The sequence below is a fragment of the Pseudonaja textilis genome, chromosome 1 (assembly GCF_049901715.1).
Source record: "Pseudonaja textilis isolate UNSWEBS1 chromosome 1, rPseTex1.2, whole genome shotgun sequence".
In the NCBI taxonomy this organism is placed as follows: domain Eukaryota; kingdom Metazoa; phylum Chordata; class Lepidosauria; order Squamata; family Elapidae; genus Pseudonaja; species Pseudonaja textilis.
Window position 1 is genome coordinate 45807787 of NC_141990.1, and position 16192 is coordinate 45823978.

The 16192-nt window shown below is 36.1% G+C and overlaps 2 protein-coding genes and 1 long non-coding RNA gene across 8 annotated transcripts in view; 2 read left to right on the forward strand and 1 right to left on the reverse strand.

The window, feature by feature from the left end:
- The window catches only part of RCOR3 (REST corepressor 3), a 34584-nt gene extending 24519 nt beyond the window's left edge, over positions 1-10065 (forward strand). For 2 of the 3 annotated variants that reach the window (XM_026695802.2, XM_087932978.1), the window contains exons 6-12: positions 1057-1181; positions 2475-2553; positions 3280-3498; positions 5051-5128; positions 5970-6027; positions 6659-6897; positions 7359-10065. In XM_026695802.2, coding sequence (XP_026551587.1) covers positions 1057-1181; positions 2475-2553; positions 3280-3498; positions 5051-5128; positions 5970-6027; positions 6659-6897; positions 7359-7703 — 1143 coding nt within the window. In that variant the 3' untranslated portion in view covers positions 7704-10065. The remainder of the gene's footprint in view (positions 1-1056; positions 1182-2474; positions 2554-3279; positions 3499-5050; positions 5129-5969; positions 6028-6658; positions 6898-7358) is intronic. The other variant, XM_026695803.2, reaches the window with a different exon arrangement.
- On the reverse strand, positions 1-13355 carry LOC148127598 (uncharacterized). The gene is made up of 3 exons (XR_015743539.1): positions 13246-13355; positions 6428-6502; positions 1-3581 (listed from the first exon to the last, which is right to left on the reverse strand). It is a non-coding gene; the product is annotated as an uncharacterized LOC148127598 (long non-coding RNA).
- TRAF5 (TNF receptor associated factor 5) overlaps positions 12996-16192 on the forward strand; it is a 17391-nt gene continuing 14194 nt past the window's right edge. The window contains exon 1 of one of the 4 annotated variants that reach the window (XM_026695800.2): positions 12996-13652. The gene's annotated coding sequence lies outside the window, so the exon portion shown is untranslated. The remainder of the gene's footprint in view (positions 13653-16192) is intronic. The other 3 variants (XM_087933004.1, XM_087932991.1, XM_087932999.1) reach the window with 3 other exon arrangements.

The following is a 16192-nucleotide window of genomic DNA, read 5'->3' on the forward strand; positions in this document are numbered from 1 at the left end:
AAAATTTAATCTGTTTTATTTTGATCTAGAGGGCATATGGAGAAACTACACCAAAAGGAAAAATTCAAATTCATTGAAATAATACAATAGCCATAGAAAAACAGTTCCCCCAAATTCAAGATTCTCCAGATAGAAGTTGAGAAATATTCAGAATAAGTGACATAAATTTGTAAAATATGGAAATTAATTTTAAAAATGTACAAAAGAAGTGTTTAAAAAATTACAAAATGTATGAAAAGATACAAAATCATATTTCCTGATGATTTTGTTTAAGAGCATGAGAAGAAAAGGTGTAGTGAAATAGTAAATAAGTTATTGTTAGGAAAATTCGCACACTGAAAGTACTTGTCTCTGTTCTGGAGAAAGGGAACAGGATCATTGCACAAAGTTGTAAAATTCAAGTTTTACAGATTAACAGAGTTGGGAGGAACCTTGTAGATCATCTAATCCAACCCCCCCACCCAAGCGGGAGACCCTACACCATTTCTGACAAATGGCAGCCCAATCTCTTCTTGAAAGTCTCAAGTGATGAAGCTCCCACAACTTCCAAAGCAAACTGTTCCATTTATTATCTTTTCCAGTATCTTCCTGGGTATTGATGTTAGGCTGATTGGTCTGTAGTTTCCTGGGTCTGGTGTTTGTTTTTGTTTTTGTTTTCCCTCTTTTGAAAATGGGAACCACATCAACTCTTTTCCAGTCCTCTGGTGGTTCCCTGGTGCTCCTGGATTATTGAAAGATGCCAGTCTTTTATTAAAAGCAGCCATATGTGTGTGTGTATATAGACTGATACACAGAGAGTGAGACAGATTATATTGATATATAATATTTCCAATGATTACTATATGTCCAATGATTGGTTAAATTGTGCATTTGGTGCTAATTAAAGCTGACCATATACTTAACTAATTAGTGGAATATATGTTGGTGTGTTATTTATTCTTGTTCATTTATAAAATTACACCTTATATTTAAGTTATTTTCCACACATACTAAACTATGTGCCAATATTTTCATAGTATTTATAACTAGTGTCTGCATACTCTTACCATGTTTCAGCTTCCAGACAAGACTATTGCAAGCCTTGTAAAATATTACTATTCCTGGAAGAAAACACGTTCTAGAACAAGTTTAATGGACCGCCAGGCTAGAAAACTAGCTAATAGAAATACTCAAGGCGATAGGTAAGCAGTGCAATATGTGTTTTAAACAAGTAATTGTTCAGAGAGAGTAAGCGTTCTGTTTGTTTTCCTTTGACTGTTTCCAGTTTAAGGGAATAGGTTTTATGCCAGTTTGGTACTTTCAAGTTTGTTGAAATTATAAGTCCCAGCACCGCAAACACTGAAAATCTGGGACTTTCCAATATTTCTAGAGCACATCCAGTTGGGGAAAACTGTTCTATTTATCTCTACCTGTTTTTGTTAAGCAGATGGGAAACCCACTTCTTTATATCAGAGCATAGAATTTGTTAAATTGTAGCCACATATATTTTTGTGTTATTATAACCAATGAAAATAAAATGACATGCCATATACAGCATTTTTGACCTGGTGATCTCACATATATAGTTCTTTTATTGTTAATAGCTGAACAGACATCTCTTAAAGTAGCGGGGGGCGCTTGACTTTTTAAAATATTTAGATATTTCTAGATATCTTGCAAGATAGAGAAGGGTTCTTTAAGATTTTTTTACAAAGCCTGTTTCTAAAATTATGTGGATTTGTTTTGATCATTGATAAACAATATTTTTTAAAAAACCTTACACATGAAGACAATTCACATTTTCTTTCCAGTGCATGCAAACAAGACCACAACAATCTATTGTGACTGTAGTGAATGTAGTCAACATTTCTGTTTCACAGTAGACTTCATCTGTAACTGATTCAGATTTCTGAACAGATAAACATATCCATAGTTTAGGGAATACTGCTAATACAGATACTGATTTTTCCTTCAACCTATTTGTTAGTTTTGACAAGGCAAAAGTGAATGTTTTTTCCTATTCACCTCAATATTTCTGATTGCAGCAGGGCACATGACATTGTATTAGAAACCAAGTATTTCAACCATTTTTTAGTCATTCCAAAGCAGGTATTTTCGTAGGAAAATTATTAGATGATTGTGTGAAGTCTCTTATTATGTTAGAGAAGGTATGCTTAATTGTAGATTTCTTGTAAAATAAGTAGAGTTTAACAGTCTTGCACATGTGACTAACACGCTTTAAATAGGATATATTTTAATTTACTTAGTATGGATATATTGCTTAAAAATTTTTTAAATCTTAAAGATATAAAATAAAGACATGAAATTTTAATAATTTGTAGTTGTGTATTTAAAAATAACTGAATTAGTTATATTTATAAAATTAAAGTGACATTTTAACATGTAGAATACAATAAACACAAAGTTTATTTGAGCACTTAGGGCAGAAACTGAGTTGTGAAAGTAAATATTGACTAATCATTTTCAATCCTCAGCGATGATGAAGTTGAAGAACCTCACCCTATGGATGGAAATGATAGTGATTATGATCCCAAAAAGGAAAGTAAAAAAGAGGTAATACAAACTGAAGCTAAATTTGTCACCTGAATTAGAGGTCCAATTTAATTACTATATTTTGGTCTTCAGGTATTGCTATCAGTGATAAGGATATTATGACATCGTAAAGGAACTTTAGCAGGGATTTTCGTTCTCTCCCTTACCCTGCATTTATGAGCAGAATTTAAATTTTGTGAGGTTGCTGAGTGTCAGATTTAATGTAATTAATTTCTTTTCCTGAAAATACATTGGAATTCGTTTATTTAGAAGATGGATATCTGTATCATTGGTTTATTTAGAACGTGAATAGCTATCATATGAATATACATATCATATAAATATACATATCATGTAAATATACATTGATATTTACACTGTATTTAAAATGCATTTAAATAACACCTATAATTATACTTCCTGCCCACTTATAATGCAAATATAGTTATTCATACAGAAATCTCACAAACTACTTATCATTTTAGGGGGTCATGGCAATATAAAGTTAGAGAACTCCCAGCTTATCTGATTATATGTCATCCATGTGGCCTGTTTTTGCCAAGGAAAACCTATACAGCTGATTTTATTGCATTGTCTGATCATATGTGATATGAAAAGTATGTGTTAAGAAAGATTTTAGAAAATTTGAATAGTACTGTGATACAATTGTGATAATTTGTTTTTAAAGTACATGCTTAATTTAAAAAATCATGCTTAATTAAAAAAAAAACTTTTCAAACATTGCAGGGGAATCATGAGCAGCCTGTGCAGTCCAGCAAAATAGGATTAGGTAGAAGAGAATATCAAAGTTTGCAACATCGTCATCATTCTCAGCGCTCTAAATGCCGTCCTCCAAAAGGCATGTACTTAACTCAAGAAGACGTGGTAGCAGTTTCATGTAGCCCCAACGCCGCCAATACACTTCTTAGGCAGCTGGATATGGAGTTGATCTCACTGAAGCGACAGGTATTTTAATTACCAGGTTTACTGGGGGGAGGTTGTGTTTTTAATATTTTAGGTTCTAGTAAACAGCAAAATCTGAAACATACCTATTAAAATGAAATGGTAGATTAAAAATACATTAAGTGTGTGAGTCTCTGCTTATTACAATAGATTAATGAGTTGAGACTTCAGCCTAATTGTTGGTTTTCTCAAGACTATAAGTAATAGCAAGAGTATTTAGACATCTATATTACTTCACACTGCTTTACAACCCTCTATAAGCGATTTACAGAATCAGCATGCTACCCCCAACAATCTGGGTCCTCATTTTACCAACTTCAAAAGGGTGGAAGGCTGAGTTAACTTTGAACTTATTAAGATCAAATTCCTAGAAGTGGGCAGAGTTAACCTGCAATATTGCATTCTAACCACCACGACTCTTATCCAAACTTATTGACTTCAGTAAAAGTAAATTCATTGTTTCAGTTTTACAGTGCGGTTTTATCAGTCTCTTAATCCTGTATTGAATTTTTAGGAGTTAAGGCTGAACCCAGACTGTTTTGTGTTCTCGTCCCGCCTGAGCCATTAAAGTCAACTGGGTGAACTTGGGGCTGTGTGTGTCTCTCCCTCCCACCCTCCCTCCCTCTCTCTCTCTCCATCTCTCCCTCCTGTGAAAAAGAGGAGGAAAGTGTGTTGGACTTGAGTTATTTATAAAAACAATAAAGGCAGGATATAAATAAATAATTAATTTTATATAGTAAAAGTTTCCAAATTTTCTTGGTTCATGGAACCTTTAGGGTTTTAGTAATTTTTTCACAGCACTCTTAGTCTTGTAGTATGCAGTGTCTAACAAATGCCAAGTATCACTTTGTTATTCCACAGAACCCCTTTGAGTTTGCTGTGGTGTCCAGGAGTGTCATGCTAAAGTTTGGAACCATGTAGCCTTTTGATTTCTATTAGACTCAGTCCCTTTAAACTGGAAAAAATGGTCTAAAAAGATAATAAATAAAAGTAAACTTGTTCTAATGCTTTCCCTATTTTCAGCAAGATAAATGTTTAAATGGAGTTTACGAAAATACAAAATAGCAAAGGATGGTAAAACCTGGAGAAAGAAAACAAGTGGTGATTTTATTCTGTATACTTATTCATGAGAACTTAATGAGGCTTCCCAATGGTTGAAATGAATAGCCCTGATTCTCAACTAGGTAAAAGCAGATAATAATGTTGGTCTCAGGTTTTACACCAGGAATTCAACATCTCATGTATATGCCACCTCAATTAATATAGATTCTAGATGGTACATCTATAGAAAATATAATCCTAAACATACATTAAAACAAACAATACTAATAATGTTTAGATAATCACACACGTTTTACTAACCAGGTTTATTTTTTGTGTGTGGAAGCAGGTAGTTGCTTTGCTCCTTGAAACAAGCTTCATCTCTTCAGAATTTTATTTCATTTCATTTCTACTTAGAGCCTTTGGTTTTAATTTTCAAGTAATCACTTTGCAGGGGATATTTACTCTATTTTGTAGCAGCTAATTTTCATTCCTGTTTTATTCATTGGACAAGGTCCAGAATGCTAAACAAGTAAACAGTGCACTTAAGCAGAAAATTGAAGGTGGAATAGATGAATTCAAACCTCCTGAGGTGAGTCATTGAAATGTAGGTGAATTTTCAGTATCGTTATTCTGCTGGGAACTGAAGAAAATCCTGAAAGTATTTGCTTTAGTGAAAAAAAAATCAATAGGAACCCTATATTTTAAAGCAAGTTTAAAAGTTTAAAATGTATCTAAAATATTTTACATGTTTTATTGAGTGACAACATTTTATTCAAAGCAAGTTCAAAAGCAAATTTCATACTGTCATAAAACAAAGATGTAAACAGAATTTAACACTTAATTACTTTTTGAAAGGATTGCTCCAATTGTACTTTCATCCTAGATTGTAGTCATTAGTTGGCATACAAAAATCCAGTGAAATTTTCAGTGTACTTGCTAGTCTGTATCAGTGATTGTCTCATTTATTTCAACTCTGAAGTGGGCTAGACCTACAAGATCTACTACATTAAAAAAGAATGGAGGCAGCGCCTTCTTACAAGAAGGGCAAAATGTCCCTATCATTTTCATGTAAAAGTTTCAAAAAATTCTGGTTTAAACTTTGAAAAATCACTGCTAGCTTTAGACAATATGTTTTGGATGTCAGCAGTTATTACTTTAGCTAGCATGCCCCCAGTAGCAAGGGTTTGTGGTTCAGAATATCTAGAAAGCATCAGTTTGCCTATCCCAGAGTTAGACCAAGAATCTAATGTTTTAAAAGATATTTTTGTATTCCTAATTCAGTTCATGAATTCTGGGGAAAACATTAAACTACTGAAATTGGTAAATGTAAATCTAGGTAATTGAAAGGTGGCCTTGTGGCTGAAATTTTCACTGTTGTTTTCAGATATTTAATGGTTTGCTATGTGCTGTCATTCTTTATTTCTTAATAGACAAATCAAAAAATAAATGCCCGTTGGACAACAGAAGAACAACTTCTTGCAGTTCAAGGTAGTTTAGTGTTACATATATATTTTTTTTCAGGTTGTAATGCTTGACATTCTGAAAGCATTTTTTGTTAAATGTGGCCATATATACATACTTGTGTTTCTTGGCACAGGAAAGAGTAGCAAGTAAGGAAATATATATGATACAAATACCACAAATATTTGCATTCAAATTTTTAATAAGGATGGACTTTGCACTGTGACATAATTTCATCATTTTAAAGTCAGAAAACATGGATAATGTGACTAATTTAAAATAGAATTAAGGAGGATTTTTGTATGCTGCTTATTAATACAAACGCTTTTAAACCTGTCAGGCATTACATTTTATTAAAAAAATGTAAATTAAATGAAAATAACAAGTTGAAAGATAAAATAGAAAGCATAGATTCAGAGCGACTCACCTGTCATCCATTGTGAGAACCCTCTTTGCTTAAAAGGAGGTAGCCAACTGCAAAGAGACTTTCCCAGTGGAAAAGCTGGAAAAGTTGAGATGTAGACATTGTTTTGAGAAGGAATCTTATTAGAGAAGATTCTGTTAAAAAAAGTTGTCACTTAATCTTATTTTTAAAATACAATTTAAGCATATTTATCTGGAATATTAACTTTAATCTTATTTATTTATTCTTTTTAAGGTGTCCGCAAATATGGTAAAGATTTTCAAGCTATTGCTGATGTAATTGGCAATAAGACTGTTGGCCAAGTGAAGAATTTCTTTGTAAACTACAGGCGTCGTTTTAACTTAGAGGAGGTATTGCAGGAGTGGGAAGCAGAACAAGGAACCCTGGCTTCTAATGGTGATGCTTCTGCTTTAGGGGAGGACACAAAAAACACTAATGTGTCGTCAGGAAAAAGTACGGATGAAGAAGATGAGGTGTGTTTCTGTTTACCAAATTTTAAATAAGCATGAGTTCGGAAATGGCATTTACATTTCCTATCACAAAATGTAATATTTAACGTGAAGTAGAATGCTCAATCAACAGCGTTGAAAGTTTAATGCCTCCTGATTTGTAGAGCTCTCTCATCATTGAGATTGTTTTAGCCAAATATTTCCAATCTGGGCTGCCTCTGGTTCTACCCACACTTCTAGTGATACTACTGATACAAAAAACATAACTGAATAATTCTTAGTATTATTCAATTTTCTTTTTTTTATATTGAATATTTTATTTCCTTACATTGCTAAATAATTTAGAAATGGTTGTTTTCAAAGAAAGGTTTCTTAGCTACAAATATGGCCCACTAACAGTGATTTCCTGTTTCTGGGGATAGCAGCAACCAAACTGAGATAATGAAGAATGGCTGCTTTTACATATTTTATCACTTTATTTATAGGCCCAGATCCCACAGACTCCTCATTGTGTAGGGTCTTCTCCACCAGCCCAGGCATCTACTCCAACACCAGTAACCCCTGTAACAACTTTGAACCAGCCTCCTCCACTGCTTCGTCCCACCCTTCCGGCTGCTCCAGCTCTTCATCGTCAGCCTCCACCACTACAGCAACAAGCTCGATTTATTCAACCAAGGCCAACCCTAAACCAGCCCCCTCCACCACTCATCCGTCCAGCTAATTCCATGCCTCCTCGCCTAAACCCAAGACCAGCACTGTCCTCCACTGGCGGGCCACAGCCACCTTCACTTATTGGAATCCAGACAGAATCACAGTCCCCGCTGCATTAAACAAATAGAACAGAACTATGGTAATTAAAGTAGTATCAGTGTTTATTTTCCTCAGCTAATGAAGAGGTGAAGGAAGGGAAAGCAAGCTTTCCACAGTGTTGAACTGTCACAAAGAAGAAGGTGGAAATGGATATATAATATGTGAACGATCTTCTGAGTGAGAGAAACTTCAGTGCAGTAGATTATTACAAAGAAAACCATGTCTACAAAGTCAGCATTTTACAAAGCTAACTTCTTTTTAAAAAAGAAAAAGAAAAAAAATTCACTGCACTATGACTTCAACTGATTTTTAGTCTATTTATTTTATAAAATCCTTTGTATTCAACTTCATGGAAGTAAACCATCTGGATAGTGTAAGAGTTTCAATTTAAGATTCAAACAGGGCTGTAAATGTGATAAACTGGGGAAATTATTTTTACATTTTCCTATGTTAGGAGCGCAAGTATTATTGATAAGCCATTCAGATTTTGACAGATACCACCACTTCTTACATTTTTCTAGGCTTGTATTTTCTATATTTCTTCATAAAGTACTTTTCTTCAATCTACTTGTTAGAAAAGTCTTGAAGAATGCAAAGCTAAGGTACTAAAGAGGTTCAACTATATATATGGTCTTCTGATACTGGAAACATGACTTGCTAGTGCAAACTCTATGATAGACAGCAACTGAGCTACCATTTGCATCCAACACTAGTAGCCAAATGGCTAACAAAGTCACAGTTGTCTTCTTTTTAATAAACTTTGTAGTACTACTTCTTACCTAAAATTTTATTCTATTAAGTTCTGGAAATAATTTAGCAAGGAGTGCTGAATTCCATACATATAGGGGCATAGTGAAACAGTCAAATATTAAGAATGTTTCCTGCTTCATTTCTTGGGATATCTGTCTCTTTTTGCTGTTCCTTGCCAGTGCATGTCCCCCCCTTTTTTTTTCTTGGTATCAAAAAAGATGCCAACTCATGCTTAATCAGTTGGAGTTTAACTATTTATCATCAAAGTGACATGTTTTTAATTTTGAGCAAGAAATACCAAGCAATGAAAATCTATTTTCTGAAAGATGTGCATCTCTTCAATACAGCTGACTTCCCCACTTCTTACTGAAGCAACAGTGTTTTAACTTTAAAAGTTAAAATTTGGGATGATTTCATGTATAGCAAAGCTGTACTGGTCTCTTATGTACTGCATTTTACAGCTCAAATATCAAAATTTTTAGACTAACACCTTATCATGATTAAGGTATTAAATAATTTGCCCATTAACTTTCATGTTCTTAATTTTTTAAAATTCTTAATTTAAATCAAATTTCATTTGTAGTATATTAAATAGAAATCCCTTCAATGGATGTCTCTTGTACATTATCTGTATCCAACCAGAGTGTTTGGTTTTTAATACTGGCTTTTCAGTGGGGGTGGGTGGAAGCATCACTATCCCTTGTCATAATTCTTGGTACTTCACTATATTTGACCTTTGGTTCCAATGTCAATATTAATCCACTAGAATTCTTCCAATCTGCCATAGTCCTGTTTGTGCATTTTGGCATAACTCTCTAAATACCAAACTATTAACAATGCATCTTCAATATTTAAATATGTAGATCAGGTTTCCCAGTGACTGTATTGTCTTTTTTTTGGCTAACTTTTGTCTTGTCTCTTGTTGCTAGAACTTCAGTATGCAGAAGATTGGGTGCTGCCATTTAAATGGCAATTTTAGACTATCGAAACTATAACTGGGCACTTGTGTGTTTGGGTATGATGGTATAGTATGTAGTATAATACTGCTTTACATACGCTATGCCACACAGTGACAAAATGTTTAGCATTTGTAGTACTGAATATGTACATAGCAAAATGTTGTCCTTTAAAAAATTGTGTGCTTTCCAGATTATGTGCATACAGCTTGCACGTCCTGTTTTGGGTAGGGGGTTGTGTTAAGCAGTGTTTTTGCCTGGAGGAGTGAAATGCTTGCTGCTTAATCAAAGAATTAAAGTTTCCAAGGAATCTGTGTCTATTTTTATGTACCTTGTAATGGTTTAAGATACTTAGGCCCTATACTGTGATTCTCTTCTAAATTCATTTATATTTTTTTAATGATTAGAAATAAAACTATACAATTTTTTTTCATTTCAAAGAAGTTTTCTTTTTGGGCAATATTATAAAAATCTAGTTTGACTTTGTACCATTTCTACAAACCATAATCTTCATCTTGGTTTATTTTTGTCACTTTATGAAATGTAAAAAAAATTTGCACTCCCTTTTAAGTTGGGCAAAAATTTATTTCTTACAGTGGTTATGACAAATGTAACTTTGCATCTTCTTTTTATGTACAGTTTTCAGTTACAATAAAGAAATATAAAAACTTTTAAATGAATGGCCATCTATAAGGCCTATGTGTATATTTGGAGAAAACATTTCTAGGCTGAATTATTACGTGGTTGGAAAAGAGGTTTGTGACTATATATGCAGACACTTCAATTATAAATTAAAAATGATGGAACAATAAATTCTTGATACTGCAGTTATAATATATTCTTAAACAGGAAAAACGTAATGCCTGTAAGACAGGTATATGGGACACACATTGTATACCTTTTAGAATATAGGATTACATAATTTTGAAATGGTTAGATGTACTCTTTGATCCATTCATCTGTCACATCTGAATAACATATATAATAGTAATAAAAATCAAAGATAGAAAAGTATAAACTATTCTGAGGATAAGGTAATTGATAAAAGTTAAGAATACATTTAGAACAATCTTGAACGTTCCCAAAAGATTTTTTGTATAAGCATAGAAAGACTTCCATCAAATAGCTTTCTAATACTTCCGAGCAAATCATCCAAAGACTTGTGGCAATCTTGGGTTTACAAATTCATTTGCAGCACATATTTCTTTTTCATATTTTGCTTTCTATATTCTATCTTCTCTCAAAGATACTGAAGCTAACATGTATAATCTCTGATCATTATGCAAATAGATTTTAAAAAGAAGAGAAAATTGAAATAATAAAAAAATGTGTTCTTCCATATTTTTTCTTTACTTCTTTTCCAAGCCCATTTATGAACATGGTAGATAACTGGTTGTTTATTCATGCATATTTATATTGTTTATACCCTGTCTTTTTATTGTTTTGTACAAATAAGGTGGCAAACATCCACCTCCTATTTTCCCCACAATTAACCTATTGGGTTGAGAGAGAGTGACTGGCCAAGATAATCCAGCTGACATTTATGGTTAAGACGGGACTGGAACTCACAGTCTCTTGCTGTCTAGTCCGATGCCTTAACCACCAGGCCATATATTGCTTTTGTTAACAATAATTTGGCACTTTAGTGTTGAAATATTTATTTATTAAAGGTATACATCTTGCTATCCAAAGAGACTAGGTGGCTTGCTATAGGAGTATGAAACCCAGGAATGTCTTATCAAGTTCTTTTTGTATTAACCAACCATTTAATAATTTTCATAATCCAATCTAAATCAAGATTGGGAGCCTATATACCTTTGCATATTTATATTTCAGAAATCATGACAAATACATTACTTACCAATAATCTGGTTGAAAAACTCTGCATGTTTTCACTATGCCATGGAAAAAGGATCCCTTTAGTTCATTTAGTTCTAGAAATCCATCTAGCACACATTATTATCCAAACAACACATATACACACAATACATATGCAGTAAAACAATGAATCAAAGAAAGTGTCTGGTACTTCAATCAAAATGACAAAAATAGAACTGAATGCAGCAGCAAACTCCACCCTTTTTGTATATGGGTGCATATTCTATTGCTTTCAAAGTAAACTTGACCCTAAACTTCTATTTCCACTGCTTATGTGTCAGTGGTAAACAAATAAACTTGGACAATTGTCACATTAAAAGATTCTCCATGAAGCTTATTTGACATCAGTTGACCAAGTCTTTCATATATCCTTTGTTTCTATGGTGTTTCACAACACCATTGTGAAAAGTGATGCAGACAAATATTTATAAAATATATGTCAAAAAATGGAAGGGAAAAACCCAACATGCTTTTAGAGTAAGTTATGGTTCAAGAGGTAAAACCAAGGCTGAACGTTTTAGGCATAAAGCCTGGCGATTGAGCAAAGACTTTCAGCACCAGGTAAAGGCAGAGAAAGATGCCTGAATCATGACTACCAACAACTAGAGAAAACCAAGTAAAAGAAAAATGAGTTGTTTTTAAAAATATAGAACTCACTGATAAATTTACAGATAAGGTAGGAATACTTAAGCTCTACAAGAAAAACTTCTAATAATAGGCAAATGGCTACCCTTCAACTTACAACCACAATTGAGCCCAACATCTGTTCTTAAGTGAGACATTTGTTAAGTGAGCTTTGTCCCATTTTACCACATTTCTTGCCTCAGTTGTTAAGTGAATCACTGCAGTTGATATAAATTAGCAACCCCACTGAATCTGGCTCCCCTATTGACTTAGCTTATCAGAAGGTTGCAAAAGGTGATCACATGACCTTGGGACCCAGCAATTGCCGTAAGTATGAATCAATTGCCAAGCATCTGAATTTTGATCACATGATCATGGAGATGCTGCAAAGGTCCGAACTGAAAAATGGTCATAAGAGACTTCAGTGCTGTTGTAATTTTGAATGGTCACTAAAGGAACTGTTTTAAGTCAATGACTAGATGTACTAAAACTTCTGCACTGGAGACTAGGTTTGCAGAAACATTTTTAGAGATAATGCAAATATAGCATCTGATTCCATTTTAAAAATGACATACGAGAATCAGTAGCGATCTCAGGCCAAGGCTGCTCTCTACACTGTATTTGCTTCCATGACTAGAACTATATAGATTTAAGTGTCCAGTGCAGGGATGGTCCACTGTCCATTCCTAACAGCATGTGGCAATGTAATCTCCACTGTTTGAAAACCTTAAGGCAGATGGAGTTTCCCACTCTTCTAGGCAGCCTATTCCTCTGCTTGGGAACTTTTAGTGTCAGGGGATTCCCCTCAATATTCACCCAGATTGACACACACACACACACACAAATTTCAGCTCTTGACTCTCAAGTGAAGGAATGTGTGTGTGTGTTTTATTTTTATAGTTATAATATACACTGAAGATGGCATTTAATTTCGTTGTAGGAGGTGCAATGATAATAAAGTAAACTAAGTCTTTCTTTTGATCTTCTCCACCTAAGAGCCTTTCAGATGCCTGCAGACCATTATGCTACTTGCTCTTAAATATTAACTTTTGCCAGCTATAAACACGCCCACATCTTGCCATACAGCCAAGGTTTGCTTCAGGCAGAGATCTCCAACTTGGCAGCTTTAAGACGTGTGGACTTCAACTCCCAGAATTCCTCAGCCAGCTGGCTGGCTGAGGAATTCTGGAAGTTGAAGTCCACACGTCTTAAAGTTGCCAAGTCTGGGGACTCCTGACTTAAGGAAACCCTCTACCTATCCCGACTGAGTAACCTAACCGGAGTCGCGCGTACACAATACCGTACTTCGCCGCCCACAGAACCGAAGGCTGAACGCGGCCTCGCGCATGCTTACCTTCGGGAGTCAGTGAAGTAACTCGCAGTTCACACTTCTGAGAAAGAATGTCGCCGATTGGCTGAAACCGAAGTTTCGCTTGCTGCCTTTTTTTTTTTTACCCACAAAAGGTTTCCAAGCTTCATGAGGAGGAGGAGGAGGAGGGGCCCAGGAGGGGGGAAAAGGGCACATTCGCGAGCCCGCCCTTTCCGACGCCTCTCATAGAGCGGTTGGGGAGGGGGCAGGGGGAATCCCAAGTGCCTCGAGGCGCGCGTGCCTTTAGTTCAGATCCTAAGCTGGGTCTCGCCTCGCTTTCCAAGGTTTTACCTTCCAAGCGCGCTTCTGGCGGGACGCCTTGAAGGGTGCCGGGGTCGGCGGCCGCTGCGGAGGCGAATGCGGGAGTTGTCGCTTCGGGACGCGCGCCGCAGGTAGGTAACCGAAGCGCGTTTTAGAGAGAGTTTTAGCCCTGTCCAAGCCAGTTACGGCTCCCTTAACGTTGCGGCTCCTTCTCTTTTTTTGGTGTTTTATAGTTGAGCTAGTGGCTTCACAAGGACGCGCGCGGAGCTTGGGGAAAAGGTGCTCAAGGCGTGGCTAATTCTACAGTTTTGTAGGCTGTTAAGTTTTTTTTAAAAAAAAATTTTTTTTAAAAAGCTTTGCAGGAAGAAAAATCCATCCGGTTCAATAGTTCCAAGCTGGGAGAAAGGCGCTGGGAATAAAATGAAGGCTGATTGGAAGGAAAGTTTTATTGATGAGCAGAACCACAAGCCTGCAGTTCTGGGACAGCTGACCAATTGGCTTGAGGGGTGCAAGGATTTTTCTGCGGTTTCTGAAATGCTGCAGGGATTGTACAAGTGTAGGGAGCCGGGTGTCTTCTGCTATTCTAACGGTGGTGGGTTAATCCTATTACGTCCTAAAAGATCAAATCCTGTCCTTAGAATCTGGGTGGGAAAAGGATGTAAATTTTAATCCCGTAGCATGGAGGTGAAGGTGTTTTGTTTGTATAATAGGCTGGCCTAGGATTTCTTAATGGGCACCTGCTGTAGACTATTAAAAAGACTGGGGGCTACTTTCTGTCTCTAAGAGCAGAGGTCTCCAACCTTGGCAACTTTAAGCCTGGAGGACTTCAACTCCCAGAATTCCCCAGCCAGCTGGCTGGGGAATTCTGGGAGTTGAAGTCCTCCAGGCTTAAAGTTGCCAAGGTTGGAGACCTCTGTCTAAGAGCATGTTTCTTCATTTCTCCCTTGGGGAAATATAATATTCTGCCTCTTTTAATATTCTCCAAAATATTTTATTCTTCTAGAGGGGAAGGAGCTTCCCACAGCTTCATCATTGGAGGTTTTTAAGAAAAGACTGGACAGCCACTTGTCTGAAATGGTATAGGGTCTCCTGGTTGAGCAGGGGGGTTGGACTAGAAGACCTCCAAGGTCCCTTACAGCTCTGTTCTGATTAAATGAAGAGTTTTGTTCGTGTTTGCAACCCCAGAAGCACGCCTGGGATGGTTTGTTAGTTTGGCAGCACAATCACCTCAGCAATCTAACTGACTTCAATCTTACTCAAGTCAGCAACATTAAGGTTTCAAGATATAAATCATATTGGTTGGATTTGGGTGTGCTGAGTTCAAAGGAAAAGCATATTCTTTCAAATACAGCTGCGGGGGTATATAGGTAGTGGATCCCAACTCTTGAATTTTGAAACTGTAGGTGTAAAAACCTCTGCAGGTTCAAAAATCACGGTAAGGAATTAGGAGGACCCTTCTCGAAAAACAGGGGTAGACATAATCTACCTATGAGTAAATGGAAAATGTAGAGTAGAAGGCTGTACACCTTTCCTTAAAAATAAGTCCCACTGAGCTAGTGGATGCATAAAATAATAAATAATTCTCAAATACTAATATAGCATTGACGGTGATTATGACATACTTTCCATGTGTCCAGATTAATTTCATCCAGTTCATTTTAACTTCTTGAGGATTTTCTTAGATTTCCTTAAACCAAAACTGTTAGGAGCCATGGTGCCACAGGGGTTAGAATGCAATATTGCAGGCTAATTTTGCCAACTACCAGCAGTTTGATTTTGACCAGCTCAAGAATGACTCAGTGTTCCATCTGAGGTCAGTAAAATAACCCCTATTGTTGGGGGCAGATATGGTTTATATTGCTTTAATCACTATCACTTTAATCACTATGGTTCATATCACTTTAATAAACCACAACTGATTTATTTAATTGCACCAATCTCAAAACAGGAATGGAAAATCCTAAACCCATGCTTCTTAACTTCGGCAACTTTAAGGTGCATGGATTTCATTTCCCAGAATTCCCCAGACAGCATGAAGTTCACTCATCTTAAACTTGCCAAGATTGAAAAACACTGATCTACAGATAAAGATTTTTCCATTCCTCTTGTCCTGGTTCCTACTTTTATAAGCAATCATAAAGCAAAATCCCCATTCCCAACTCACCCCCACAGTAATGATCATGCAAAATCCCCATTCCCAACTTGCCCTAGAGCACTGGTTTTGTGCCTGGAAGACCGCCTGCACCACCCTGGAAGCCAAAACAGGGCATGGGGGCTGCCCCCCGTGCCCCGTTTTGGACCTGAATGGCCTCTTACACCAACCTGGAAGCAAAATGGGACGCATGGGGGGGACTCCTGGGAGGGGTGGGGCCAATCTGACAAATGTGGAAGAATTGAGCGGGGTAATTTACTTAACGAGGTCAGGAAAAGGTATTGGGTAGCTGAGTGCAGGACAGTTTTGTGATCATTCTGCCTTTTATTACACACATACACATTCCTCCAGCTATCTTCTGATTACAGGTAGTCTTTAGCAATCGCACTTAGACTTATATATCACTTCATAATTACAGTCCTCTCTGAGCGGTTTACAGAGTCAGCATATTTCCCCCAACAATCTGGGTCCTCATTTTACTGACCTCGGAAGGATGGAAGTCTGAGTCAAACTTGAGCC